Genomic DNA, 27,679 nt, shown 5'->3' on the forward strand with positions numbered 1-27,679 from the left:
TTCTGTCTTTTTACCTTTGTACTACTATTGACGAGATCTTCGATTATCGTTTAGATTGTGTCGGGTAAAATCACTCGATCTTTATTTCGAGCTTTTCATGGGGATAGTTTCAACATTACGAATTCATCGCATAATGCCTTTTCATGGGGATAGTTTCAGCATAACATGGAAAAGCACATAGCATAGATAACATACAATTGTTCCTATATACTGAACTCACCGTGAAATAACCGGGGGTTAAAGTATTAATTTGGGCAGCACTTCGTGTCTAAAAATGACTTTCTATGACGAAACAGGGGATTTTAGTTGAAAACCGGGCTTTACGCGGGCAGAGTTTCAACTTGAAAATATCATTTTCTCGGGTCTTTGGTGCGTCGGGACTTGCTTCGGGTGTCGGGGATGATACTAGGACTTAGGGGGTTAAAAGTAGGCTAGAGAGGGGTTTTAGAGTGAAAGAGATTGAAAAATGGCAACCAAAATACGGGTAGCCTCGCATCCCTTATATAGGGTCCGAAGCACCTTACTACGCGGGGCGTAGTCTCACAGTACGCGGGGCGTACGAGACACGCGTCCAATGTTCCGAAGGAAGGGCACGTGGCTCGGATGTGTCCGCTACGTGGCTATCATGCGAAGACGGGTGACGTGGTCAATCCGAGGCCCTGCCATGCGAACGCTGGGCGTAAGCCTCTACGCGGGGCGTACCTCCTCGGACTAGTCTCGATATTTGGGCCATAAACTTCAAAAATTCGTATCTTTCGCATACGAGCTCCGTTTTTGACGTTCTTTATGTCCACGCGTAGGTGAGATTATACTCTACAACTTTCGTTTAGACTTCGTTGGCTAATTTTGAATTTATTTTAAAGTTATATTTTTAACAGGCCGGGACAGGATAAGTCCGTTAAAAATTCATAACTTCTTCATCCGACGTCCGTTTTCTTCTGTCTTTTTACCGTTGTACTATTATTGACGAGATCTTCGATTCTCGTTTAGATTGTGTCGGCTAAAAATCACTCGATCTTTATTTCAAGTTTTTAGTTGTATAATGTTATACCGAATCTTAGAAAAATCATAACTTCCTCATACGAAGTCAGATTTTGACGTTCTTTTTATGAAAATTTTCGGTTTAACGAATACTACGACTTTCATTTAGATCGCTAAGGCTAAAAAGTAGTTTATCGAAAACTCACTTTTTACGCTAAATAGTGCTTGCCGGTTTTGTCGTGGATCTTCGATTGGTCATAACTTCTTCGTTATAACTCGGATTTCGATGAGGTTTTCGCCTACATGTTTCCAAAGAAATTATCTACAACTTTCAATAATAAAATTTTACTTATTTCAAATTTTAGATTTTCGTTAAATTTTAATATTTGACTTTTGATTGAAATCTCATAATACTTCCAATATTTTCCGAGTGATTCTAAACATAGTTTTACTTTATTTCTAGTAAAAACTATCTGTTAGAACTCAACGCTCAATATCATATAATTTTTCATAATATTATTTGTTTTTAAACTACAAAACACGATAACTGAACGTGTATGTTACACTCTTCATGGCTAGTTATTGTGGTTTTGTTCTTCTTTTTGGGTTTGCGGATGAGTTAGTTTGCTTATGGGTTTGTCCATTCAGATCTAAGTTCATTTTGGTATCATGGGGTATAAAGGTGCAAGCTTTATATGTTTTATGGTGCCATGTATGCATTAAGTCAACCATTAAGTCCCTTTTAAGCTTAAGAGCTTCATTTAGCTATGTATGGACATAAAGTTGGCAACTTTATGTGTTGGTCCAACTCAAGAAGGCCATATCTGTGTTTTAGAGCTTTGTCTTAATGGATTAAATGGGAAAATCAAGCTGGGGATGATTGAGTGAGTACGCTGGACGTACAAGCAGGTACACGCAACGTACAAGCCTCCAAGCGAGTACGCTGCACATACATGCTTGTACGCCCCGCGTACTCGGTCTGAGTGGGTTTGTGTATTTGGGCTTTGGTTTGGGCTACCTTTTTGGGCCTGGTTGCTTGGGGCTTTGTTAGGCCATTTAAGAAGGTGTGCTTTGGATTACGGTTAAGTAGTGAGCTTTAGGGTAAGGCCCAAGTAAGGGTTTGGGCCCAATCTAGAAAATTGGCCCATAAATGGGCTTTGGATAATTATTGGTTGGTGGGCCTTTATGTTAGAAGTTTGGGGCCTTAGTCTTATACTAAACTAAGTGAGGGTTAAAATGGTATTTTTACCCCGTGAATGGATTATTGGATTAGGTGTGGACCCAAATTGTTAATTGGATGTTATTTGTTTGATAGCGCAGGGATTTTAGCAGATCTGCAGTCATAGAGTATCTGTGGGATTCAACTGTCCAAGGTGAGTCTTCTCACTATATCCATGGGTCGAAGGCACCAATGCTGATCCATTACGTGTTATGTGGTATGCTGGTTGTCTTTGTGATACTTGTATGGAAGACCCGAGGGGGGGGGGGGAGGGGGAGCCCGTGTCATTTGGATATCAGACCATGGGGGGAGCCCATGGTATTCCAGATAAAGACCATGGGAGGAGCCCATGACATTTCTGATAAAGACCATGCGGGGAGCCCATAGCAATTATTTTTATGTTGCATGATAACCTGTGGTTGTATGTTATATGGTAATTTGGGGAACTCACTAAGCTTTGTGCTTACGGTGTTCAGTTTATGTTTCAGGTACTTTGGTTTTCAAATGGAAAAGCTCAGGATGATTGCAGAGCACACACCACAAGTTTTCGTATTCCGTGATTTACTCTGATTTGATGATGTTTTGTTAAATCTGAATTTCCTTGGTTTTATGAGAAAAATATGTATTAACGATTTATTTATCTAAAAACAAAAATTTTTATGTCATGATTTTTGGGACTTTACAAAATATAATCCATTGATATAATGATCCACGAATTATAAAGGTGGTTATGTGGTTAACAATGTTAGTTGGTTATATTTTGAACTCATTTTCAATTGAATAAACCATCCTTTTAAGTTTTTCAACATAATTGTGCTCCATCATATCCTCCAACTCCATTTTCAATCCAAGCATGATCCTCTCGTAGTGATCAGTCTCAATGGGTGGGTCAACCAACGTGAACAATTTACACTTGCATATTTGTTTTTGATATTGGTATTAAATAGTGTTGGGTTATCAAGATAACAAGTTTTCTCAAGCTTCAAGATTTACGGATATTTAAAATTGTTTGCATCTAAAAATATTTTACCAAAGAGTTGATGCAGTCGCCTGGTCGTATTCTTCATTGTCCATGACACACTTTCGACCAATAACTTCTCATAATCACACAAAGGAACCGCATCAAAAGAGGAGTTGCAACGAAGGATTTGATTATGGTTCCTTGATGTTTACAAGCTCGATGAGAAAGAAATGGACATTATTGGTATTAGTAGGGTTTGGTGGAACTTCCTTAAGCTAAAACGGGGAAGAATGAAGTTGGGAGTTTTTCATTTGGGGCTTCAAATTTTAGCTTATTAATTAAGCTACAGAGCTAATAGTCACAGTGACACCCACATGTACAAGGCTAATATCAAGGTTACCGGTTCAACCGAGTATTTTTCTACAAATTACCTTATTTAAAAGATTATAAAAAGAGTTAATTGATCCATAATGTAGAAAATTTAGAATACGGTCTTACGACGAAAGTTTTTGGGCTTTAATGACAAACCCAGGTATCAACTGTGGTCATTATATATTTATATTGTCCTAAACCCTATTGAATCGGTTAAATGTAGTTTAGTAGAGTCGTTTAGAGTGTGCAAGGTGTTTGGCTAAGGTTAAAAAAATGAGTTTTTTTTTTTTTAATTTATTATCAATTCCACACCGGTGTAAGTTAAAAATAAATGTTTGGATAGACAACTTTTTAAAAAAAGATTATAACAATGTGGAACCGAAGATAAACTATTTTTGATAAGTTATTAGCCCTAATTTATCAAAACTCCAAATAAGTTATAAACCGATTATAACGATGTGGAACCGAAGATTAACCATTTTTGATAAGTTATTAACCCTAATTTATCAAAACTCCAAATAAATTATAAATTAAAGTCGTCCCACATCTCTAAAAACCCTTTTTAGTCATTTTGCCCGACACTAAATTTATAGTATTTTACCAACCATATAAATTAATGTAAACACTTTAAAAAAAAATGTGTTTAGATATAAGTAACAAGCTAATAAATTAAGAAATTAAAAACGCTTTTATCGTTTCAAATGAACACTACATCCCAAACATCCCCTTAGACTCTAGTGTCAGCCAACTTCACTACCATGCGTCGTCTCTGTTTCACCTGTTCTTCTTCAGCTAGGGTTTCGAAAATCTGATTACGATAAATTCAACATCGACCAGCTATTGGAATCCTTCTTGGCCCTCTCCGATTCCGCCTCAGTTGAAGCCGCATTCAATCGCCTCGTCGAATCTAGGTCCACCTATTCCGATCAAAACGATCTGATCGAACATGCTTTCCAGTGCGGATCCAACCTGCTCGAAGCTATCAAGAGAACCATTCGTAAACGCTCCCCCATCCATAATGCATTCGGCTGGCCTCTCCCACATGATCTCACTGTCAAGGTATTATGATTCCTATTTTGATCTGTTGATTTTTGATTAGCCAGTGCGTAATTGGAGTTGTTTAGGGATTTTGGATTTTGTTGTGTTTATTTTTGTTTTTGAATGATATGCGTAGGTTTTTTCTAGGCTCGATACACGAAGCGTATTATGTGCTGCGGCTACGTGTCGATACTTTCAGAAGTGTGCTACAGATCCTTTGTGCTTTGCTAATATGGACGTGGCTATTTCACCTCTCAAGGTCGACAGTGTCGGGTTATCTAAGATGATTGAACTAGCTGGAAATGCGCTTCAGTAATCTCTCTGTTTTTTTTCCTTTCCATTTATACTTGTTTTTTATTTTCTTAAAACTAGGTAAATTCATGTTAACTTCATGCTGATTATGCATTTATGCTCCATTGGCGGTCGAACTAAATGTACAATTTTGAATTGGTATTAGTGTCATTCGAGTGGATGAAGCATGTCTTTGTATGACATCCTTTTCTTTAATGAAGAATGATGAGATATAATGTTCATCAACTTCCATACTTGAAACGTTGGAGTTCTAGTTTCATGTTTCTGTACCATGACTGCGCACATTCAAGTGAGGCTGAGGTTTTTGATACATTCATTTGGTGAATTTTGTGAATGCATATAATGTTGTATTGTGTTTGATTATACAATTGCTGGCATTAATCTTTCATTTGTACTATTCATGGACTACAATATGCACACTTACATATATCTACTTCAATTCTAGGTCTATTAAGCTTGGTGTACTGCCGCCTTTGCCGCCTTTGCCGCCTTTACCGCCTTCTCTGGATTACGAATGCTATTTATATATCTTGCCAGTGTCTTTCTTGAGATCTTCTTTTGAGTGCAAATGGTGGTGCAGCTGGGTATGTTCTCACTGTTTTGGAATGAATGAGTTATCTTGGCTGAAATATACACTAATTGCTAACATTATATGTTGTATTATTATTTGCAAGGTCGTGTTTAAGAAGATTGCATCTGTACGATATTCCAACTCCAACGATCGATGGGGAGGAAATTGATTTAATATTAGCGGTTTGCCCGTCTCTGGTCGATCTCGAAATCGTGCGTTTGTCGTAAGTCCCTTTGCTTTGTTCTTTGTTTTTTAAATTCTCACTTGTTAATGAGGCTCTTAAGTTGTGAATGTTTTAGTATTATAATTGTTGTAGAATTAAGTGTATTAAATATTCTTAGTTACTGATTTGTTGGAATTAGCATATAATGTACAACTAGGATATCCCGTTTAAGTATCGTATAAGTAGGCTTTTCTTTTGGTGAAGAATACATTCCAAAGCTTCATTGTATTAGTGCCTTTGAACTAAGTATCTCTTAATTTTAGATACCTTCATCAGAAACCCATCTCATGGTTGGTGGAATGGAGAGTCTCATTTTGGATGCCTCTTCACATCCTTCAACCCTCAATAACCTTAACATCTCTAGTTCTACCTCTCATGACGATGAAGTCGTATCTCTTGTTACCGGCCACAAGTTCAATGGTCATAACTTTCTTTAATGGTAACAATATGTAATGATGTATATCAGTGAAAAAGGAGAGGAAAAAAAGAGAATACCTCACTGGAGAGACCTAGACCCCAAAATCAGATGAGAAATACCAAAAGTTGCCCCTTTGTTTATTAATAAACGTCCCGACTCCTTTTGCTTTGAGATTTGTCAATTTGCGAACACACCCAAACACTTATCCTAGTGTACCATATAAACCTTCCAAACTATGTTTATTAATTTATTTTATAGTGATGTGTGGTCTCCCCCACATGTAAATTCTATAACGGGATCACAGTAGATTCACTTGGGTGTTTCTCATGAAAACCAAATAAGAAGTGGTGGAAATTAAAAAAAAAATGTTTCATTCTATGACTCAAACTCAGGTTCACACTAAGATTTAAATCCTCTAAGACATATTATGGGAAAAGTTTATTTAGTTCTAATCTTAGTCCTTATCTCACTCAACACAATATCCTATGCTTAAGCTCTTGTGTAGATACTCCTCAACAAAAAGAAATTGTTGAAACTTGAGAGAAATATCAACATCTCATAAAAATTGCTCAATATCTCATGTTTTCTACTAAGGTTCCCAAACATTTTTGGGGTGAGGTTGTCTTACAACTGCCTACCTTATCCAACTGTTATGGCCCGGGATCTAGACCTCGTGACAGGACCAGTGTTGTTGGTGCTTGAAGAAGTCGTGAACTCCCTTGTAACCAAGCCTCTTATTTGCAGGAGACTAAACTAAGCTATTAAACTATTACTATTACTCTATTGATTGTTTTCAAATTCCAGCATGTCTTATTTCATGTATAACTACCCTTTAAATAGGGATAAACAAAAGACTCAAATCAGGAAACAAAGACTCTAAATTAGACTCAAATTAGACTCAAATAATAAAAGATCCTAATTACCAAATTTAAAAACGGAAACAAGATAACTTCTTAAAATATAAAATACTTATTATCTATTAACTTCCAGACTTATCAAGTATGATTCATAACATTACTCCCTTCCTTTGCATAGAGCTTGTCCGCAAGCTCAAAACCTGGGTATGCGTTGGTAAAAACAGCACGATCATCCCAAGTAACATCTTCTTCATCCTCCATCATGATACAAAACAATGTCGCACACTTATGGCCGATCGAGAACATCTCATTACAGTTAAAGCATAATCCTTTTGCTCGCCTCTCTGCCATCTCTGTAGCCGTAAGCCGTTTCAAAGGCGGATTCCGCACTTCAGATTTCACTGTTTCGGCTCCACCACCTGCTGACTCTTGGTTTTTACTTCCTGCTGAGGGTTGATTCTCAGTTAATAGAGGTGCTCCAAAACTCCTTGGTCGTCCCTCCTCCGCGAGTTTGAACTCAATCTGTCTGGCTAGGTTCATAGGATAGTATAGTGTGGTGGGTATAGCAAACTTTACTTTGTAACGGATAACATTAGTCAAACCTGCACAAAAATGCCAAACACTTTGCTCCGTAGTCACACTTATCGTTCGCCCCAGCAGCAACTCAAAGCCGTCACAATAGTCTTCTACCGTACCTATTTGCCTTAATCGAGTTAACTCGCCTAACGGGTTCATGCTCATCGGGGGTCCAAATCTGATTTTGCACTCTTCTGAGAACTCGAACCAATTCAAGCGGGTTTTCATTCTTCGCAGGTTATGGTACCATCCACTAGCTCGACCTTGTAGTTAAAAGGTGGCCTGCCTAACCCAAGCTTCAGCGGGGTCTGTTGTTCTTCGAAGAAGTCTTCACATCTTTGAAGCCGTTCGACTGGATTACCCTTCCCATCATATGTGGGAAACTCCATCTTGGCGAATCTCGGTACTCTTCACCCATGGTATCCCGTATTTTCCGTCTCTTCTAAGTCTTTTGGTGCCCCCTGATCCCTTCTGTTTGACCCTTCTCGTTTGAGGGAGTCCCAATGGTGTTTGAAAGGCTGAGGTTCACCTGTCCGCCATGATTCAAAAGCCTTGCTTGATCCTCTTCCTGCTTCTTCCTGGATCAAACCCTTACCTCTTCCATCCAAGCCTCCTTGGTACAAAAACTTACTTTTTGGATTGGCACCAAAGGTGGCGCCACGTCCCCTTCCACGCACCTGTTCCGATGGTCATCGAATCTCTCTGACTCGAACATCTTGTCCACGCTTTCATTGTCTTCTTGTCTGTTGGATTTGTTTTGGGTTAGGGTTTGCAATCCCTCTTCCAATGCTGCTTGCTTGGTCTGCAAGGCTGCCATAGCCGCCTTTAAATCATAGGCAGTTGCTTTGTGTTTGCTGGATCATGAACGCTTCCAATTTCTTCATCAGCTCTTCCTGTTGTGTCGACATCACGAGCGGCTCTGATACCAAATTTGTTATGGCTCGGGATCTAGACCTCGTGATAGGGTGCTTGAAGAAGCCGTGAACTCCCTTGTAACCAAGCCTCCTATATTTGCAGGAGACTAAACTAAGCTATTAAACTAATACTATTACTCTATTGATTGTTTTCAAATTCGAGCATATCTTATTTCATGAATAACTACCCTTTAAATAGGGATAAACAAAAGACTCAAATCAGGAAACAAAGACTCTAAAATTTACTCAAATAATAAAAGATCCTAATTACCAAATTTAAAAACGGAAACAAGATAACTTCATAAAATATAAAATACGTATTATCTATTAACTTGCAGACTTATCAAGTATGATTCATAACACCAACCGAATGCCTTCTTGGGTTCTTGACTCTCGAACTCTATGCCAAATTGTCTTGCAAATATTCCTTCACAAGGTTTAATAGTGTTTTGATCCTAAAGGTTTTGGTTTTATAACTCTATAGATGTTATCTTCTTTGGAATCATTCTTACTACAAATCTAATCATCTCAGCTTTGGCTGAGAAGAATGTAAGGCCGACCCCAAACCAAATCATTTTTAAGCGCACCCCATTCTTATGATAGCAGAATAGCTATAGACTTCATTTCAATTTTGTATGCATGCAACAGTAAGGGGAAATGAAAGATATCAAAGGCATGTTCTTTAGCAACCTACCTAATGGTGTATGAAATTATGAAAGTAATACAAGCAACAAAATGATATTTTTGCAATAATAATAGGTCCATATAAACCACCTGTTAAATCTTAGTTATTTTCCTTATTGGAACACCATAATATTTTCTTTTATGCATTTTCTTCTTTTTCTTCTCAAGCACTAAAAAGGTTTGTTGGTGTGCATTCTACAATGATGGGCTTGTGTGAATATTGTCCCTTGGTTGAGCGTTATGTCTGTATCCCTATCCCTTTTGAGCCAGGTGGGATCTGCCTAAAATTGGTTTATGATTTTTTCTCATACTTGGAAAGGAAAGAATGTTGTAGGATCATTTGAGCTCTTGCATGCAGATTTTTTGGAGTCCTCCCGCCTTAATAAATTTGGTCTCAAGTGCCCTAAGATAACCACTTTAGCACTGAATGGTTGCAAGATGTATACTTATGTGCGAGGCGGCGATGATCGTCCTTTTGACTTTGGCATGCTGTTCAAGGTATCTTTTGAGAGTATGATTGTTCTTGTATTTTATTTCTCTTCAGGACTTATATATGGCCAAGCCTCCTATTGACAAATTACAGACTCACTTCTTCCTTTACAATCCCTGTTGCATTGCATTGCAGGTGTTTCACGAGTTGAAATATGTTGACTTTTCAGGATGCACGGGGCTAACTGGCAGGTGCCTGTAACTTCTCGTATTAGATTATATCGATGAGATCCTGATAAGAAAAAACTTGTTATTACAAATACAGGGAGCTTGTGACCGGTGGTGGTGGAAATAATCTGGAGGTCATGATTTTACGTAACTGTGAACATCTCAAACAAGTACAAAAATTTGCCCTATTTTTCTTTTACTCTAAAAGATTTTGCTCTATCCCTGGCTCACACATGTCATGTAATGAGGGCAGGTGGCGGTTGAGCAGTTTATAGAAGCCCTTATTGGAGGACATTTGAGGCTCCTAAGACATCTTGTACGTGTGATTTTCTGTTACTCTTTCCTTCCTAAATTAGTTTATTATTTGTTGTTTCAAAATTCTTCAAATCTAAACTGAAATATTCTTCAAAACAATAGGACATATCAAACATAAAAGGTCTAGCACTTGATGATGGAGGGACCCAGAGAAGTTTTCGTGTGAGGTGTATTATGTAAAATTATCACCCTTTCTCTTTCTGTATGTAAATTTTTCTTACCAATTAATTGTCTTTTTGTGCAGTCCCATTCTCATACAGCAACTGTTGGAACAAAGGCCTAATTTCTGCCTTGTGGCTGAATTTTCCGATCCAAGGTTAGTAAATCATATTATGGAATTCGATGATGTGTATTAATTACTCTTTACTAAGTTTGCATTGATCAAATGATGACCATAACACTCCTCTCTACCTTTGCAGTTGACCAAACTTCAAAGTAGCAGGCATTATCAATCAATCTACACATCTCTATATTTTCCATGTGCAGTTGTACAGCACTCAACTGTGTTTCATCGTTCTTCCTTTTTTCACGGCAGCCTTGAGTTGTGCATCAACATATACACTCATGTTATTAAGTATGAAATCATTATGTCAATTATTGTCCACAGGATTAGAGGAGACAATTTCGATTGATTAACTAACAAAAAGATTGATTTTGGTTGTGATTTTATCTCTAATGGATTGAATGGTTCGAGCCAATTGTTTCTACATACATATAAAATCTTAAATCATTTTGTTCAAAAAATTAGATCATGATAAACGACCCAACCTAAATTCAACTCAAAATTAGGCTAACAAGTTAAGATTTTTAATCTGATTAATTAATTGCATCGGCCTATTTAGTTAAATGGGTTAGGGTAGCAATGAAATTTTTGACCAAAATGGCAACATAAATATGGTAGTTATTTTTATTTTAATAAGATTAATATTTAATTATCTTATATTTGATATATAATAATAAAACCTAGTTTTTAAACATGCCTAATAATAAAACCCATTCACTTGTAATTTGTAAGGCCTAGTTAACTTATTTAATTTTCCTTTTCACTCGAGATGACGCCAACTAAAAGTGATTTTGGACAATTATTTGTGTTATATATAGTTTATTTTGTTTTGATTACATGCTAAAGTTTCAATGGATCAACCTATGTTCAACCCTTCCTTAAACAAGTGAAACTAACTCAACAAACTTGACTCATTGGGGCCTCTAGTATAGCCTTTTATTACGATTTATTAAGCTAAATTTTCACAAAATCCACTACGTTTTCAATGTTTTATTCCAAAAGCCATTACTCTTTTTTGTTTTCAGAAAAAACCATTTGACATCTAGAAAATGTTGTAATTTAGCCATTGATGTTTTATTTTATTTTTGCAATTTAAACCATTCTTGACTCTTGGGCGTCCATTTCCTCTTCAGAAAGGTCGGAGTAACTGTTAGTGATCTTCTCATGAGTAGAAAGTAAACAATCATATTCAAATCAATACAAAATCTTAATGCAAAGCAAAATATAGTTCTTATACATTTAGTTTCATACCAAAAGTTATTTATTTTACCTCTTGTTAAATCAGTCCAAATGGGGAACTTTTGCAAATTTTAATGACTTTTTCCGAAGAAAAAAAATAATTGTTTTTTGAGTAAAATTTGGCATATATTAATTATTTCAAAAAACTAAAAGACGACAAAAAGTGTTCATGGTGGTTTAAAATGTTTCCGGTTTACATTAGGGTTGATGGGTGAGCAAAAATAACGAATCGGTACCATATCCTTTACTTCAGTTTGTCTGTTTTTTGGTTTTTATTTTTCTAACATTTCGGTACCATATCCTTTATTTCAGTTTGTCTGTTTTTTGGTTTTTATTTTTCTAACATTTCGGTATTTTTTTCCCACTTCTAAGTTCAAACTAAACCACTTTCCCGAACTGGTACCAATATCGTACCCTATACTCAATATTCCTCTTTTAGTTTTGTGTCATTTTGATATTCGGTATTTTCAGTTCCAAGGTCACTCCTAGCTTATCTTAAAATACTATTTGTTTTTAACATGTTCAAAACAATTAATCCATCCATTGTCATCGTTAAACTATAGGCAGACCATGAGAAGAAAAGTCAAATATAAAATAAGGATATACCTTCCGGCCTAATGATCTTTTATCTCAAAAGGACAAGGACGTAAACAAATAATAAACTAAAAAGGGAAGGGGTGATAGGTTCCCAATGTGAATTTTTTTCATACAAGCTTCTAAATCGTTTTGTCCATACAATAAATACAATTCCTATAATCATATTTAAACCTAACACATCATAACCAAAACGTCTCGATTTTGTTTCAATTACACTCTAAACTAAATCCATAATAACACACCATTACATAAATTCATCAAATTCAACCCATAAAGTTTGAGTAAAAACTTGTAATCTCTGTTCCTCCAAAGCTCGCCATAATCAGTCGAACTAACATTGCACAGAGAATGACCAAAATATCCTTGTACATCAAGGAAAAAAAAACCAAGGTCCGATTTTCTCTAATCAACGGGGTTATGTCAGGTTGTGAAATGTCATTGGTACCCTTGCCTTTCTGCAGCATAGCTTCCACTCTCATCTACATTCAAGTTCATAGCAAGGACTTCATGGCTCTCTGAACCTAAAACAGAATCAAATTCTGAAGAATTATGGTGGCGGGAGTTTATGTCTTTGATATCGTGGCGCTGATAGATTTTCAAAAGGTCTCCACCTAAATCCATATCATCTTCAACCTTCACACGGCGGTCCTCCGGGCCGGAGTCCTCCCCACCGGATTCCCGAGAGGTCACTGGAGGTGGTGGCCGGTGGACTTCTTCCATGAAAGCCCGGAACTTGTTTCTTGAAGGCTTTATCTTTGTGCAGAATACTTCTTTGAAATTTCCTGCACAACCTTGATCATAAATATTGATCCTGTTGTCTGCTCGATATCGGAAATTTTCATAGGTAGTCTGCAAAATGCACAAAAGTTTAATTATCACTTTTTCTATTAAGTCAATCTTTCTGCATTAAATGAAAATAGAATCATTCATATATAGCTAACTGGATTGCGTCTTGTCCTTGTTATTTCCATTAAGTCAAAAAGAAACAACACCTTATTCTATAGTTGACTTTTAAGAGTCAAAAACTCATTATTTTGACTTCAAAACTAATGCGATGTGAGAAAATCAAAATAGCTACATTATAAGCGTTCTTCTACACAAAAGTTCCAGACTTAGAAACTACAAGAAATCGTACTAACTTTATGTTAGAAAAGACGTATGGGCTTGAATTTTAAAAGTCAAAGTGAGACTAATATACTGACCTGGTTTGAGCTAATGAGATAAAGATGAAAACCCGTAAGCCCACCAACGAACCACAATGCAATAAAACAATAAGCCATCAACACCACCGCAAGAGGAGATTCTCTCATCCCGCTCCAAATCGAGCCACCATAATCCCTCATCAACACCTTGATGTAAAAAGCCGACATACAAAATACGTAGATACAAAGAAGCGTCGAGGAAGAAACAAATAAAAAGAAGAGTCGGTAATTACGCTGCAATAAAACAAAAAACAAGATTGGAAATTGGAGTCGAATTGATTAAATACAAACAACAAATATACTATAAATTGCGATAAATAAATAAATAAAAGGTATACCAATCCAATGCATTGGCCAACCCACGGACAATGGTGATCGAAGCGCTCGACACAATTGTTACAAACGGAACAATGAGAGCAACGAGGAGGTCGATAAAGCATGCACGTGTCACAGTATTTGACTCTAACCGACACTCCGTTCACAATAACTTCTTTTGTACGAGGAAATTGTAAGCTCGGTGTTTTATCGTTGGATACCGAACTTTCATACCGGAGTTCTTCTTCGGGTGGATGTAAGTTACGGGGAACTATTCCAGGGTCTCGAGATGAAGTAAGAAGAAGAAGTACCAATACCTATCATCATAAACTAAATAATCATCATGAGCTATATAAACCATAACGAAAGAATAATTCTAATGTTTAATGTACAAACTACAAAGTACAAAGTACTATTCGATAATATGATGAAATAAAAGGAATCTTGTTAATGGAAATCGATGTTAGTGATAAGTAGGTCATTTTTGGCTTGGAATATTGAGACAGGGGAAAAAAATCAACCATACATTGTAATTTTAATTTTTCTTATCAGGACACTGTACTTTGAAAAATATACTCAATTATAGCACTGAAAATCGCTTTGTATTTGGATGACATTTCTATAATTTGGTAGATTTTTTCAATGTCAAATGTCGTAAATTGAAGAAATGGAAATAGAGTGCTATAATAATAGACAAACAAGTAAAAGTACAATGATATGTCTCACATGTAACCCAAATAATAAAGCATCAAAACTTTAAAACCACTCCATTGAACTAATTTTTAATGAACCCAGTTGACCCGTTATCAATAAGATATAACCCGAATTAATGAATTTTTACTGATGTATGAAATGCATAATAATAACACGAATAATTGTGTAGTTGGGGATCAAGAGAACTAACATAGATTGTGAACAGAAATGGTGCCACAACAATCATATATCCTGCATTATATGAAGGAAACTCATGGAGAAGATGTCTTCCAATGAAATTACAGAAAATAACAACAGGAACCATGATCATTGATGCAGAAACAAGTATAGACCTAGCATCTGGACCAAAGATCAACCTTCCTCCAAGAAGGAACTTCTGAATAAACCAAAAATTGAAAAAGGTTAACATGAGTAATAAAGAAAGAAAGAACTTACATGAAGAAAGTCATATGAAGTCAGTAGAACTGTAGCATGAAGTTAAACAAAACTAATACAAACAATAAACTGTTACAAAAGATTTGGAGTTACCGAGTTAGATAAAGAAAATGAAGATGTACCAACAATTGACCAAAATCAAGTGGGTTTGTATAAAATGAAACACTTGGATGAACAAAATTGTAAATTTATCAAGTTTCAAGAAAATTTCATCAAGAAAGGTTAAGAGATACCAAAACCCACTAACAAACTCTACTCGCAAGGTCCCATGTATCAAAATGAACTAAGAACATGAATCCTTGTGTCTTTTTAAATATTTATACCAAAATCTAAACTCGCATACTACTGTATTTTTTTTTTCAAGCTGAGTCTTTCCATACAAAGAATTATGACTTTTTAAATAACCCTAGAGCCAAAACATGCAAGCTTAGGTTTTTATGTCAGACGAAGGGCCAAAATAAACAATGATTAAGCACAATTTAACCTCAGTAGAAGTTCTTTATACCGAATATTTGTTCTATATGTATGTCACAAACCTTATTTTTAAAGTGCCCCTACCTACTACAGACATACATATACATCAGCATTCCATATTAATATATAAATATATAGTCCAAATCAAATATAATTTAGTTAAAGAAGGTTCTATAATACAATTCAATTAACAGAATAATGAAAGAAGCTGAAAAAAAAAACACGAATCGAACATCCAACAAAAAAAAAGAACCAAAATTCAGGTATAATAATCACAAACCAAGCAACGCTACATGATCAATCAAAGAAACATCTATATTAGAGTAATAAGCTGCGAATCTGAAGCCGACCCAGATGATAAAAAGTCAAAGTAAAAGTTCAAAATCTTACATTTCTCCCTTTCCAGACTTCGTATACTCTCTTCTCCATGTAAAACGAAAACCCAACTCACGAAATCAGTAACGAATGTCTGAAACTTATTGTAGCTCATAAGTCATAGCAATTCGTCTTCTACAAAACCCATAGAAGAAGAAGTAAAATGTGAGTGAAGAGGATCACTGATGGAAATTAGAGAAAAAAAGGGTTTCGTTTGGAACGAGAAGCGCGCTCTTATGTCCCAATCAGTCTGCAAATTAAATTATGAGTCAAGATTTGTCTTTGCTTTTTTCTTTTTCAGCCATAGTGGAAATGATTTGGGGATGGTCTTGAATGTTGCTTTCTCCTTTTTCACTTTTCTTTTCTATAAATTCTTACTTTTTTTTTTCTCGAACGAAGATTTGCATTAAAAAATAAAAACACAGCAAATTTCATGTACAAGAATTTTTAAAAGAGAAAAGGTCAATAATCTAAATTCTCATGTACAAGAATTTAGTTTTAACGTATTTTTCCGCTAAGAGTTTTTATTTTTTCGTAGAGGCAACGATTACAAGGTCGGCCGGCTTTTTGAGCTGAGCAAATTGGGACTCCAAATGCCATTACGCCAAAGGCCCTCGATTATTCTTGTTATATTGGGGCATATAGTATATAGTATATAGTGTTGGCCCATTAATCTAGAGTCTAGTGGACTTATTTTGACCCAACACTCTTATTTAGACCCAGCGACCGGCGTGCGCATCCAACTATCAAGATGTCATCAACTCTCCAGACTTCATGAAATGATTTCTATAGAAAATCTAAATCGGAGGTCGTCCACTTCATCATAAGCCAACGCCCAACGGTTAGTTCTCATTGACTACTTCTTCTATTTCTTATTCAACTTAAATCGATTTCTTCTCCTTCGTTTCTGATTTTCTGAACTCGTGTACAACAACTCAACAAGGAACCACAAAGTTTTCAGCAACTGAAACTCTATTCTTTCCCTTCTTGTTTCTGATTTTAGTTTTTCTGAAATAGCAATCAAAACGACAACACCAATAGTCGATGACAGTTATGGGCGTTAGGGCGTATATCAGCCGAGTTAAGCTTGAGCTCGGTAGGCTCCGACTTGACTCGTTTAAATGCATGGGCCTTGAGCTCGAGCTTGGCTCGCTTCAAGCTTAACTTTCAAAGCTAAAGCTCTACTTGTGAAGGATTTAACATGCTCGAGTTTGGCTCTGGATCGACTCGTTTGTTAGACGAGCCTAAATGAGCTTAAGTTCGGCTCGAGCTTGCCTCTAATAATAGTCAAATACAAAGCTCGTTTTAATATTATTTGATATTTTTTTAGAACAACTTACATACGTATCTCACTACTCTACTCCTAAATCTACACTTTCGTCAACATTGAGACTTGAATCCTCAAGCTGATGTGCCTGTCTGTCAACTTCCGATACCGCTAAGTCAAAGACTATTTGGTATTATTATTTGATATTTGATATTTACTACTTAATTATTTAATAATAAGTTAATATATAAAATCAAAATTATAAATTATATTATATAAATATGCATAGGCTCGTTTAGGCTCTTGAACCTAATCGAGCTTCGATGATGAAGCTTTGTCGTTTAATAAACGAGTTGAAAAAGCTCGTTCGAGCTTTTTACAAGTAGTAGCTTGACTCATTTACATCCCTACTGAAAGAGAAATGGAAGTTAGTTGATTTATTTATGAATCGAGGCCTTCTATAGACTATAATCGAGTTATCAACAGTCGTTGCCTCTATGCCTCTATGCCTCACTAGAATCGAGAATCCATGTTTATGTGTAAGTTCTAGCCTTCTTTAAATATTTTATTCTTTCATACGTGAAATCCGATTTTTACTAAATATGTGAAAGTAAGAGATGAATTGAATTTCTGAATATTAATTCTTATAAGTTATAGATGGAATTGATTTCGGAATGTTAATTTGTTAAATTCGATCATACACTGAGTTTCAATTTCTTTAAATTCAATCTCCTTAATTTTGATTTCTCTGTCATTCTAAATTTTTTTTTGTTAATTTGATGTATTGGGCTTTCAATTTCTTACACTTTGATTTCTTTAAGATATTTTGCTTAATTCCGTTTTCGTTGTCATTATGAACTTCAAATTTTTGATATCGTTGTATTGGTTTTTTCAACTGCTTAGAGATTATTAACAACCTACCATAGGTATTCCCTTACTCTCGTTTTGTTTTTTTGTTAATATATTATCCATGATTGTTAACCGGATATTACTAATATTTGTTAGAAATGTTTCTTTGAAAATATATGTCTGGAAGTGAAAAACAGAATAAGAACAAAATACTAATCAATTTATTGAACTCAAAAAAGATTTATGAATAATTTTATAAAAAAATTAAATTATTTTCATGTTCAAGAAAAAAATAATGTCACACATGAAAATGTTTTATATGAGTAAAATAATACCATATGTCAAAATGTTTTAAACTAACAAGATAATATCATATATGAAAATATTTTAAATGAACAAGATATCATACATGAAAATGTTGAACACAAATGATGAATCTCTTACTAATAAAAGACTCTTTAAGGAGCCACGTGTCCCCTTTCCCCCTGCATTTAAATACATTTGAAGTATCATATATCACCAAATCCCTTAAATTTAGCAATATTTTTTAATTGCTTTATCTTTTACCATTTATACCTGCATCATAATAGGAATAAAATAATGATATTACAATATTATATTTGCTTATTGATTTCGTTTATATAAACCGAACCCCTAAAATTATTTCCAAGATTTGTCGTCTTTCTCATTTGATTTCTGCCTATTTCTTCTTCTCTGCGAATCTGGTACATCATTTTCCAAACAACTGTCAATCATTTTATTATTTTTCTTTATTTTCCTTATTTCTATCTTCTTCTCTTCTCTGCGAATCTGGTACATCATTCTCCAAACAACTGTCGATCATTTTATTATTTTTCTTTATTTTCCTTATTTCTATCTTCTTCTCCTTATCTTACGGTTCTTATGTACCATCTTATAGGCATCGATGTTTAATAAATATGTATGTTTTAAGTAACATGTGTTTTAGACTCCACAATTCCTGTTTAATGTTAACTAGGTAAGATTGTTGGTTTTATCAAAATTTCAATATGAATGTTAACTCAGTTAACATTGTTGGTTTTATCAAAACCTAATCATATTTACATTGTTTGTTGTACCAATGTTTTCTAATATTCAGTTTAATGTTAAATAAGTTTTTAGAGTGCCTAATTTGGCTAATTCTTTCTCACTTTCTCACTTCCTCTATTCTCATAATCTGATTTTTTTTTCTGCTTTATTTTATTGATTTACATTTTTTATTTTAGTGATGTTTTTACATATTGATAAATGTATAGTAGTAGACTTTTAATGTTTTATAAATAGAACTAGAGCCGAATGTCATCCTACTTTCAAAATGGCTACTAGGATGTACTTGAAATGGCATTCTACTTTAAAAAAATGATTTTTGTTTAAAATATGTCTGCTCTTAGTAATAATAGGTCTATGCAAGGTTTTTCAGAAAATATGTATTACGTTTTAGGGACATATACCACTATACCAGACATGGTAAGTGTTTTTTTTTAAAGGTTTATGAAATGGTAAAAACTATATACCCAAGCTATAGTTTCTTCGGTAAAAACTACTTATTTATAGCATTAAGCTTTCACATTTCTTATTAGTGTATTCTACTTTAAACAGTCTATTCAATTATTACAAATCCTTACAGTGTGTTTGAAATAGATAGGGCATCCTAAAACATAAAGTCTATACAATTCATACATAAAAAGTACATAGCTATTTCGTGTATTTATAGTGGTTGAAATAGATGGGGAATCCTAAAACATAACGATCTCTACAATTCTGTCCTTTTATATTAAAAAATAACAACTCTGCCCTTTTATATTAGAAACGGACAACGATGACATTTTATATTATAAAAATGACAAATATGCCCTTTTAATAGAAAAATAGCCATTGTTAATTTTCTATCGGCTATATTGTTTTTTAATTATGTTTTTTACTGTCAAATATAAATTCAAGCTATCACTTAGGTTGAAAATGACAATTCTACCCTTTAATATTAGAAAAATAACAACTCTGCCCTTTTATATTAGAAAATGATGACTATGCCCTTTTATATTATAAAAATGACAAATATGTCATTTCAATAGAAAAACTATCATTTATCAATTTTTGTCAGCTATATTTTTTAATTATGTTTTTTACTATCAAATATACATTAAACTTATCATTTAGGTAGTAAATGACAATTCTGTCCTTTTATATTAGAAAATGACAACTTTGCCTTTTTATAATATAAAATGACAACAATGTCCTTTTATAAATATTTATTATGTATAATATAAATTGTTTTTTTTTTTTTGAAAAAAGATATAGCTTTATGTCAATTATAACATCTTACCTTTGGATGGATTTTTTTTGGGATCTCATGGTTTTGATAATACTCTTGAGAAAGTACATTGCTATGATTTTATTGTTGGTCATTCCCATTTTACCCTTGATGTATAAATACATATTCATGCCCCTTATTATTTTGACCCTTTGTCGTCTTTGTCTTTTGATTCCGATCAAAGTCTGAACATGTAGAAAATACCTTCTTCATTCACAAGGAGTTCAATCAATCAGGTTAGTGTATAACCAACTTTCAAATTCTTCTTTTTTGTTTTGTTTTGTTTTGTTTTTTGTGTGTATTCTTCTCTTTCTTTTATAATCATAAAACAAATGGTTTCATAAATTTGAGATACATCGTCATTTCATATAATTTATGTTTTGTTCAAATACATTATTTGATGATATTTTTTGATATTTCAAGTTATATATGTCTACAAAGAAAAGAATAAATTTCAAAAAATAAAGATATTTATCCGATTAAAAACGTCAAAAAACATGAACGAATAAAACATCAGAAAGTAAATATTTATAAATTTATTGAATAAAACATTAAGAGTAAACTGCAAATTTGATCTGGTTACAAAAAGAAATGTGGAGAGTCCAAAAAGATTTGACTTGCATTATTGGTTCAAAATCACATATTTTTTGTGGTTACGGTCACTTTTAAACATAAAAAAACCGTTTTACCCTTTTTATTTCTATTTTGCTTTTGTTTTTGTTTATTTTAAATACTTTAAAATGTTTCAATTAATTAGAAATAAAAATGGATCCTCTCACTCATGAGCAAACTCCAAACGATGAGGAAAAGAAGAAATAACATAATCTAACTACAAACACAATTACTAAATCAAAATTAAACTAAAAAATCCAAACTGAATAGTGATCTAGTGCTAAGCGAAGATGGAAAAAAATCGTAATCTTTGAAGGAAAAATCAAAGATGGAAATATGGATATTGACAAAGATGGAGGTTTAGGATGACCATGAACACAAAATGAAGCTTGAGCAAATCTATAGAACCCACATCCCCATCTTCAAACTTTTGTTTTTCGTTTTTAATTTTTCGTATTCATCTTCTTCAACCTACATATACATAATGATAAACACACAGCTGCAAATTGAAACTGTTAAACAGAGCTTTGAACAAAACTCAAAAACCCAACTTTAAACCTGTGAACTTGTTATATTCCCTTTAATCCAATTAGTTAATGAAAGTTCAAATACATAATAAAAAAAAGAATTAAACCTAACTTTGAACTAGATCGAATATTTGATTGTGTGTTCATCGAAGCTTTCAAAAACCTCAAAACTCGGAAAACGCAAAACCTAGAAAAATCAAAATCGGAGTTGTCAAGCACCTCCAAATCATTGATACATGTAAGAAAGAAGACAAAGAGTCTTCGATTCTGGTGCATACTGGCTAGAGGCCAAGTCAAAACCGTTTCAACAAATCGATCATTCAGGGAGTCTTTTGATTCGTAAATCAATGGGTTTCTCTGTATCAATTTTGAAATTAAAGGCTTCTTTGAGTTGATGAACCTGATGAAGAACCTTGTTGCAGAAAACCTTGTCTTGATTTGGAAGAGAAATGGGATGTTGACAGAATTGAAGTGGGTGATGGTTGTGTTTTGATCATCAAGCACCCGTAGGCGACTTCTCTTTCTCTAGAATCTTAGGTTTATTTAAATAATTTTAATCTTGCGTTAAGCGGGCGTTTGGCTAAGCTTATTTATGGCTTATTTTCCGAGCTTATTTTTTATAAGCTCGTTTTTTCTGACTTATTTTTCATGAGTTCGACTTATTTTCTTAATGTAAGTCATAATAAGCTCAGAAGTTTAAAAAAATAAGTTTATAAAAAATAAGTTCGGAAAATAAGCCACAAATAAGCTTAGCCAAACACCCCCTAAGAGGGTTTCAAGCTTTAGGTTTATAAACCCAATTGAAGAAGAAAAGGGGATGTTTGGAGAAGACGAAACCCAATTGAAGAAGAAAAGGGGATGTTTGGAGAAGACGATGTCTAGAAGGAGTTGTGTTGTGAGAGAGAGAGAGAGAGGGGGGGGGGGGGATGGTGGAATGGGGGTAGGATGGGTTTTTCTTATTTTCTTAATTATCAAAATATCAAAATAAAAACATAAATGTAAAAGAATGTAAAAACACAAATAAAATAAGAGTAAATTACACGAATGGTCCCTATGGTTTAAGGTAATTTTCATGTTTGGTCCCTAAATTAATTTTTTAACTCGGAAGGTCCCTACTATTTTTTTTATTACGCGCTTGGTCCATGTCTTACTTAAAAAACTATTTTTCCCTTGATTTTTTAATTTATTTAAATAAACACACACCAACCTCACCCTCATCACCTTACCTTACCTACCCCATTATTTTTCCTTATTTAAATAATAGTTTTTGTAGGTAAGACAGTGACCAAATGCGTAACAAAAGCAAACATTAGGGACCAAGAGCGTAACAAAAACAAATAGTAGGGACCTTCCGAGTTAAAAAAATAAATTAAGGACCAAACACGCAAATTACCCCATACCACAGTGACATTTCGTGTAATTTACTCATAAAATAATTTGAGAGGGACCATATCCACAAAAAAATCTGATTTTGAACCAATGATACAAGTTCAATTTTTTTTACTTTCTATCCGCATTTTTTCGATAACCATAGGGACCAAATTTGCAGTTTACTCAAACGTTAAAAAATGCAAACAAACAAAACGTCAAAAAAACATTAATGATTTTCAAAATTTAATTAGTAACGTCCAACATTAAAAAGAATTATTGATTGAGGTCGTTGTCTCGGTCAAAAATAAGCCAACTAACCTAAGTAGATAGGGCAACTCGGGTCGAATCCACGATGAGTGTAAGAAAATTTAGGGTTTGTGATGGAGATCTGGATACCAACTTGGATCGTGAGAGCACATTCCGAACTGATATTTCTACCATATGCCTGGGTTCCAAGAAATTCAGCCTAGGATAATCCAAGTGGACACTTACGATTCAAGGCACAAAAATCGTAAGCCAATTTGCTAGAGAGATTCTGTGAAAGTTTGAAGAAAATGAGAGCTAAATTTTGTAACCCTCTTCTGAGACGGAAGAGCCATTTATATATTAAACGAGATTAGGGTTTTATTAGGGTTGGGCCGACATTAGTTGCTTTGGAAGCAAGTCAGGATAATTCGGATTTAATGAGGATTTAGGGTTACCAAAAAAACGAGTTTCGTTAGTTTTACCATAATCACCCTCAAGAAATTGAATTTTCCACTATGTTCCCATATGTAAAATTCGGTGAGGTTTTGGGGCGTTGCCCCAAACCCCGCTAGGGCTCTGCCCCTCGACCCCGCCCGCAGCCAGGGGCTCTGCCCCTTGGACCCCGCTAGGGGCGTCGCGCCTTTGGAAACCCCGGACCCCCGACTAGTCGTCTAACCGGCTTCAAATTCGATCTTATACATGTGTGCACTCCGCACAACCCCGTACATATACAAGAGTACAAATTATGAAGCTCTTTAGCTCACATGTTAGTTCCAGTTACTTAAAATGACATGGTGACACTAAAATCACCAACAATGAGTTCGTGGTTAAACGTTGTGTCAAAATAATCAACAAAAAAATGTATTACTATCAATTGTCACAGAAAAGATTTAAACAAAGATCAAACAAAAAGCTTGGAAATTTATTAATTAAGACGGAAATCTCAATGAGAAAACTAGAGTACTCCCGGTTCAGTTATGGACAGTTTAGATTCACACATTTTCTTCCCTAGAATCCTAATTCAGTTACTTAGATGCAATTGAGATTTATTAACTTGTAACATATAGTTTTGGGCACACGATATGTTCATTAAACTAGTTGTCTTACTCCTTATATCTAAATGGATTAGGAACAATTAGTGAACTAGCAATAAAATGTCTTACAACTACCTATTACCGCATTAAGATTCAATATCAAAAGTTGGATTAAATATATGTTGATTCAATCACTTGTCTTTGTTCCTAAACTAATTGAACTTGGAACAAATGATGAATTGACAATAGACTATCTTAATTATGACATCAAACAAATTCATACAATCCAATTTCAATTATCATTACCAAAGATCATCACATGAAGCATAAAACAACAATTGAAATTCACTAGAATCAAGTAATAATCAAGTGTGTTCATCCAAAAGTCATAAAGATCCCCGGAAGTAACCTAATGATTTAGCCTTCCATTGAATTCATAAAAACACTAACTTGAATGAAATAAATGAAATGATTAATAAAATCCATAAACAAAATTGGAATCATCAAACAATGTAGCCTAATGATTATCAAAGTATAAAACAATTAAACCTTGGGGAAGAAGAAATAATTTTTGGAAAATAAAGAATTGATGAAGATTCACCAATGAAATAATCTTCACTTGTAGCTTGATGATGAAATCGATGAACTCTTGCCTTGATTCCGGATTGAAATGGAATGGATTTGTGTTTCCAAATGTTTCCAAGGGTTTTAGAAGCCTCAAAAACGCAGGAAAAAGCTCTGAAAATCGGAGGTCGAACCCTAAAAACGAATGCATAAGTCCTTATTTATATTATTTGGCAGAAAATAATGAAATCGGGCGATGTGGGACGTTAGACGTCCTAGGAGACGTCTTAGACGTCATGTATAACTCCTAGGCGTTCTTTATACGTCTTTGCATGCCTTCTGACGTCCTTGAAATACACTAAAAATTGGCCAAAAACGCTAGACGTCTTAGGGGACATCTTAGACGCGTTCTAGGACGTTCTTCCTTGATTCTTATGCTTTTCGAGACACGCCGTTCCAACACGGGATGCCCCTAAAACGCCAAGACGTCCTAGGGGACGTCTCAGACGCCATGTAAGATGCCGACGGGGTCCTCCCCTTTTTTTCTTCTCCGAAATATGCTCAGATGTTGACAGTTTGACTTGGACGTCCTAGGGGACGTCTTATACGCCTAGATGCATCCTTCACCTTCCGTGCAAATTTTGGTGATCAAAATGACATAACTAGCAGAAACGCAAAATACGAAAGTTGTAGCAAATCTTGTCTAGTTTCCAGAACTTCTTTACTCATGTCAATCGGAGCTCCAGAACTTGAGATATGACCAAAACATTGAAGCATGGTCAATTTTCCCAGCAAAGTTTCTTCATTCTTTTAGCAATTCGTTTTACTCGCAGGTTCCGCCAACTTTTAGTACGATATATTGACCTGCATATGAAGTTTAACAACTCATCAAAGCAGTGCCATTCTTGGACAATTATACATCAATTCAATAGATTTATGACAATTTAATACATTCATAAAATAGACTTATCAAACTCCCCAACTTTATTCCAAACTCGTCCCGAGATTGGCCAAAATAATCAGCGTAGGCTTAATCTCTCATCCTAAGAAAAACTCAATGGAATCACAATTTCTGTACATTTTATCATAATACTTTCAATAAGCACAATATATTGATTTTGAGGATTCTTAGTTGCTTATCCAGACTTTTAAACTCAAAATACATGTTATGCTTATTTTACTTTGTTGTTTGAAACCCTCCACTTTTTGAATCCTTTCCAATAATCAACCTCATGAGTAATCAATTGAACTCATTGCCAAAGTCCCGTTTTCAAGATTCACTAACATAGGATAGGTAGTGCGGTCGATAACACTTAATGGACCAAACCATACACTCCCGCTATTGAGGGGTCACATATTGTTTCACACAGTGTCTTCAACTTGAACTTTTCTTCATATTTATCTTAATTGTGCATTCTTCAAGTTCTTTGATGGTATTATCGGATTTGATCATCTTTGTATTTGACTTGAGCTTGAATATATATACTTTGAAGTTCTTCATTGTCTTCTGATGCATTTTGGTTGTGTGAAAACAATAATAGTCCCCTCCTAACCCTAAAGGCACGAGAATAAGTAAGACCAAGTACTCAGAGCATGATGACACATATTGTTCGGTTGGGTCCTGAATTGAAAGATCGTAGGCTCGAGCCAAAAACCTTCATTTTTCAAACACTTAGGTATTTCACATAATAATTTTTAAATAAATATAAATATTTCCAAACCGGCTGAGCAAACCACAAAATCAATATTAAATAGATATTATGACTCAATGTATGAAACTCCTATCATTTTGCATCTTGATGAGTTACATTGAAGATATAGAGATGCTACTAACTCATCACATATTTCATAGAACCAACCCAAGAGAGAATAATAATAATAATAATAATAATAATAATAATAATTATTATTATTATTATTATTATTATTATTATTATTATTATTATTATTATTATAATAATGAGTTTAATAGCAGTACATTCATCCCAAATAAAAGACATAAAAATCAAAAGAAAGATAAAAAGAAAAAGAAAAGTCTTTAATAAACCATAAAAATAAAAATCAAAAGAGGATCTCACCAAAGTTCACTGCGGGGGCGGCTGTGGAGGATGTCATGGGTATGGTGGAGGATACCCAAAGATCGAGCCAGCTAAATTATCAAAGCGAGTAGAGTCTTCTGTAACTGGTGGTGGCTGATAATGCTCATACTTAGATGGCGGTGTATAGTTGCTCGGATCCCCAGATCGGTAGAAAATCGGAGCTGGAGCTCGATATTGATATTGTGGCTGATCAATATCCATTGGGTCATGCTGGAAATGACTCTGTCTGTAGGCGGCATTTGCATAGTACTCCTGCTGATACAGCTGACGAGTGGCAACACTATAAGTGTTGCCAGCTGTAATGCCAACTTTCCGCGTCTGCTCAGTAAGATCAGCTAGTGTCGTGTCGACACCCTCCATCCAAATATTTGTCCTCCCCATCCAATTCCTCACCTCCTGGTTATACATGGTTTGCCTCCCTACAAAGTCTTCCCAAGCTGCCCACATGTTCCATCCCTGACCTGCTGCCTGTCCCTGTTGCTGTTGTTGATCCCCCTGAATATCACCAACAAATGGCTCCTCATCCCCCACTTCGAGTGGTGTCGTATATGTCAGATTCGTGGCAGAATACCTCAGAGTATGCCTCCCATTTTCAACATGAAATGAGATATGTCTAAAAGAAGTAGCAGTGGGGCGAAGGATACGTTGGTATAATGTAGCTCGTGGGACCCTGATCCTATTCCCCATCTCCCTAGTCACATATGTCGATATCAGGGCGACATGGGGGTGCTGAATCTGTTCTGGATATCAAAACAGGATCATATGTTGCACATAACATTATATGCATAAGAGATAAAGATGGAACCTGTCATCAATACATATAAGTCCTTTGTCCTCACCGCCCTGGGATCACTATTCCTCGGGTTCACATTTTCAGTGATAATGTTATGCAGTGCCTTTGCTAAAGGCACCAATTCGCGGAACCTGTCGTATGCCCTCGTCCCCCCACGGAACCAATTTGCAATGCCTTTACTTCTGCCATGATAACCCCAGGTTTACCCCCCCCCCCCTCGTGTCAATACATCTATACTCAGTTGGCTGATTCTCAA

At 34.9% G+C, this 27,679-nt stretch overlaps 3 protein-coding genes across 5 annotated transcripts; 2 read left to right on the forward strand and 1 right to left on the reverse strand.

Annotated features, from left to right (window-relative positions):
* Positions 1–3,380: 3,380 nt before the first annotated feature.
* LOC145111455 (F-box protein At4g02760-like) lies at positions 3,381–5,673 on the forward strand. Its single transcript, XM_079047731.1, has 5 exons — positions 3,381–3,404; positions 4,272–4,592; positions 4,708–4,883; positions 5,329–5,467; positions 5,558–5,673. Exons 1-5 carry the CDS (start codon positions 3,381–3,383, stop codon positions 5,621–5,623), a joined length of 726 nt encoding a protein of 241 aa, XP_078903857.1. The 3' UTR covers positions 5,624–5,673.
* Positions 5,558–10,767, forward strand: LOC145132726 (F-box protein At4g02760-like). 3 transcript variants are annotated; one of them, XM_079067621.1, is made up of 9 exons: positions 5,558–5,677; positions 9,295–9,396; positions 9,485–9,624; positions 9,752–9,807; positions 9,881–9,953; positions 10,037–10,099; positions 10,201–10,265; positions 10,343–10,414; positions 10,518–10,767. In XM_079067621.1, the coding sequence occupies exons 2-9, from the start codon at positions 9,327–9,329 to the stop codon at positions 10,519–10,521; spliced, it is 543 nt and encodes a 180-aa protein (XP_078923747.1). In that variant the 5' UTR covers positions 5,558–5,677; positions 9,295–9,326; the 3' UTR covers positions 10,522–10,767. The 3 variants fall into 3 exon arrangements, with proteins under 3 accessions (XP_078923747.1, XP_078923754.1, XP_078923762.1); XM_079067628.1 differs by lacking the exon at positions 9,295–9,396 and having other exon boundaries at positions 5,560–5,677; XM_079067636.1 differs by lacking the exon at positions 9,295–9,396 and having other exon boundaries at positions 5,577–5,677; positions 9,461–9,624.
* Positions 10,768–12,301: 1,534 nt separating this feature from the next.
* On the reverse strand, positions 12,302–16,052 carry LOC145132744 (protein S-acyltransferase 8-like). Its single transcript, XM_079067646.1, has 5 exons — positions 15,748–16,052; positions 14,639–14,824; positions 13,758–14,051; positions 13,420–13,653; positions 12,302–13,066 (listed from the first exon to the last, which is right to left on the reverse strand). The coding sequence occupies exons 1-5, from the start codon at positions 15,784–15,786 to the stop codon at positions 12,653–12,655; spliced, it is 1,167 nt and encodes a 388-aa protein (XP_078923772.1). The 5' UTR covers positions 15,787–16,052; the 3' UTR covers positions 12,302–12,652.
* Positions 16,053–27,679: the final 11,627 nt, after the last annotated feature.

The sequence above is a fragment of the Lactuca virosa genome, chromosome 1 (assembly GCF_052849685.1).
Source record: "Lactuca virosa cultivar CGN04683 chromosome 1, Lactuca_virosa_CGN04683_v6, whole genome shotgun sequence".
Classification (NCBI taxonomy): Eukaryota; Viridiplantae; Streptophyta; class Magnoliopsida; order Asterales; family Asteraceae; genus Lactuca; species Lactuca virosa.

Excerpts from the sequence above, each read along its gene's own strand:
- LOC145132726 (XM_079067621.1), top strand. The coding sequence starts at position 9,327 with ATGATGGGCTTGTGTGAATATTGTCCCTTGGTTGAGCGTTATGTCTGT. Across the intron at positions 9,397-9,484 it reads CCCTATCCCTTTTGAGCCAG|ATTTTTTGGAGTCCTCCCGC; the intron begins GTGGGATCTGCC and ends TCTTGCATGCAG. Across the intron at positions 9,808-9,880 it reads TGCACGGGGCTAACTGGCAG|GGAGCTTGTGACCGGTGGTG; the intron begins GTGCCTGTAACT and ends TTACAAATACAG.
- LOC145111455 (XM_079047731.1), top strand. The coding sequence starts at position 3,381 with ATGAGAAAGAAATGGACATTATTG. Across the intron at positions 3,405-4,271 it reads GAAAGAAATGGACATTATTG|TGTCAGCCAACTTCACTACC; the intron begins GTATTAGTAGGG and ends CTTAGACTCTAG. Across the intron at positions 4,593-4,707 it reads CACATGATCTCACTGTCAAG|GTTTTTTCTAGGCTCGATAC; the intron begins GTATTATGATTC and ends TGATATGCGTAG.
- LOC145132744 (XM_079067646.1), bottom strand. The coding sequence starts at position 15,786 with ATGGAGAAGAGAGTATACGAAGTCTGGAAAGGGAGAAAT. Across the intron at positions 14,825-15,747 it reads AAGTCTGGAAAGGGAGAAAT|AAGTTCCTTCTTGGAGGAAG; the intron begins GTAAGATTTTGA and ends TGGTTTATTCAG. Across the intron at positions 13,654-13,757 it reads TTGGCCAATGCATTGGATTG|CGTAATTACCGACTCTTCTT; the intron begins GTATACCTTTTA and ends GTTTTATTGCAG.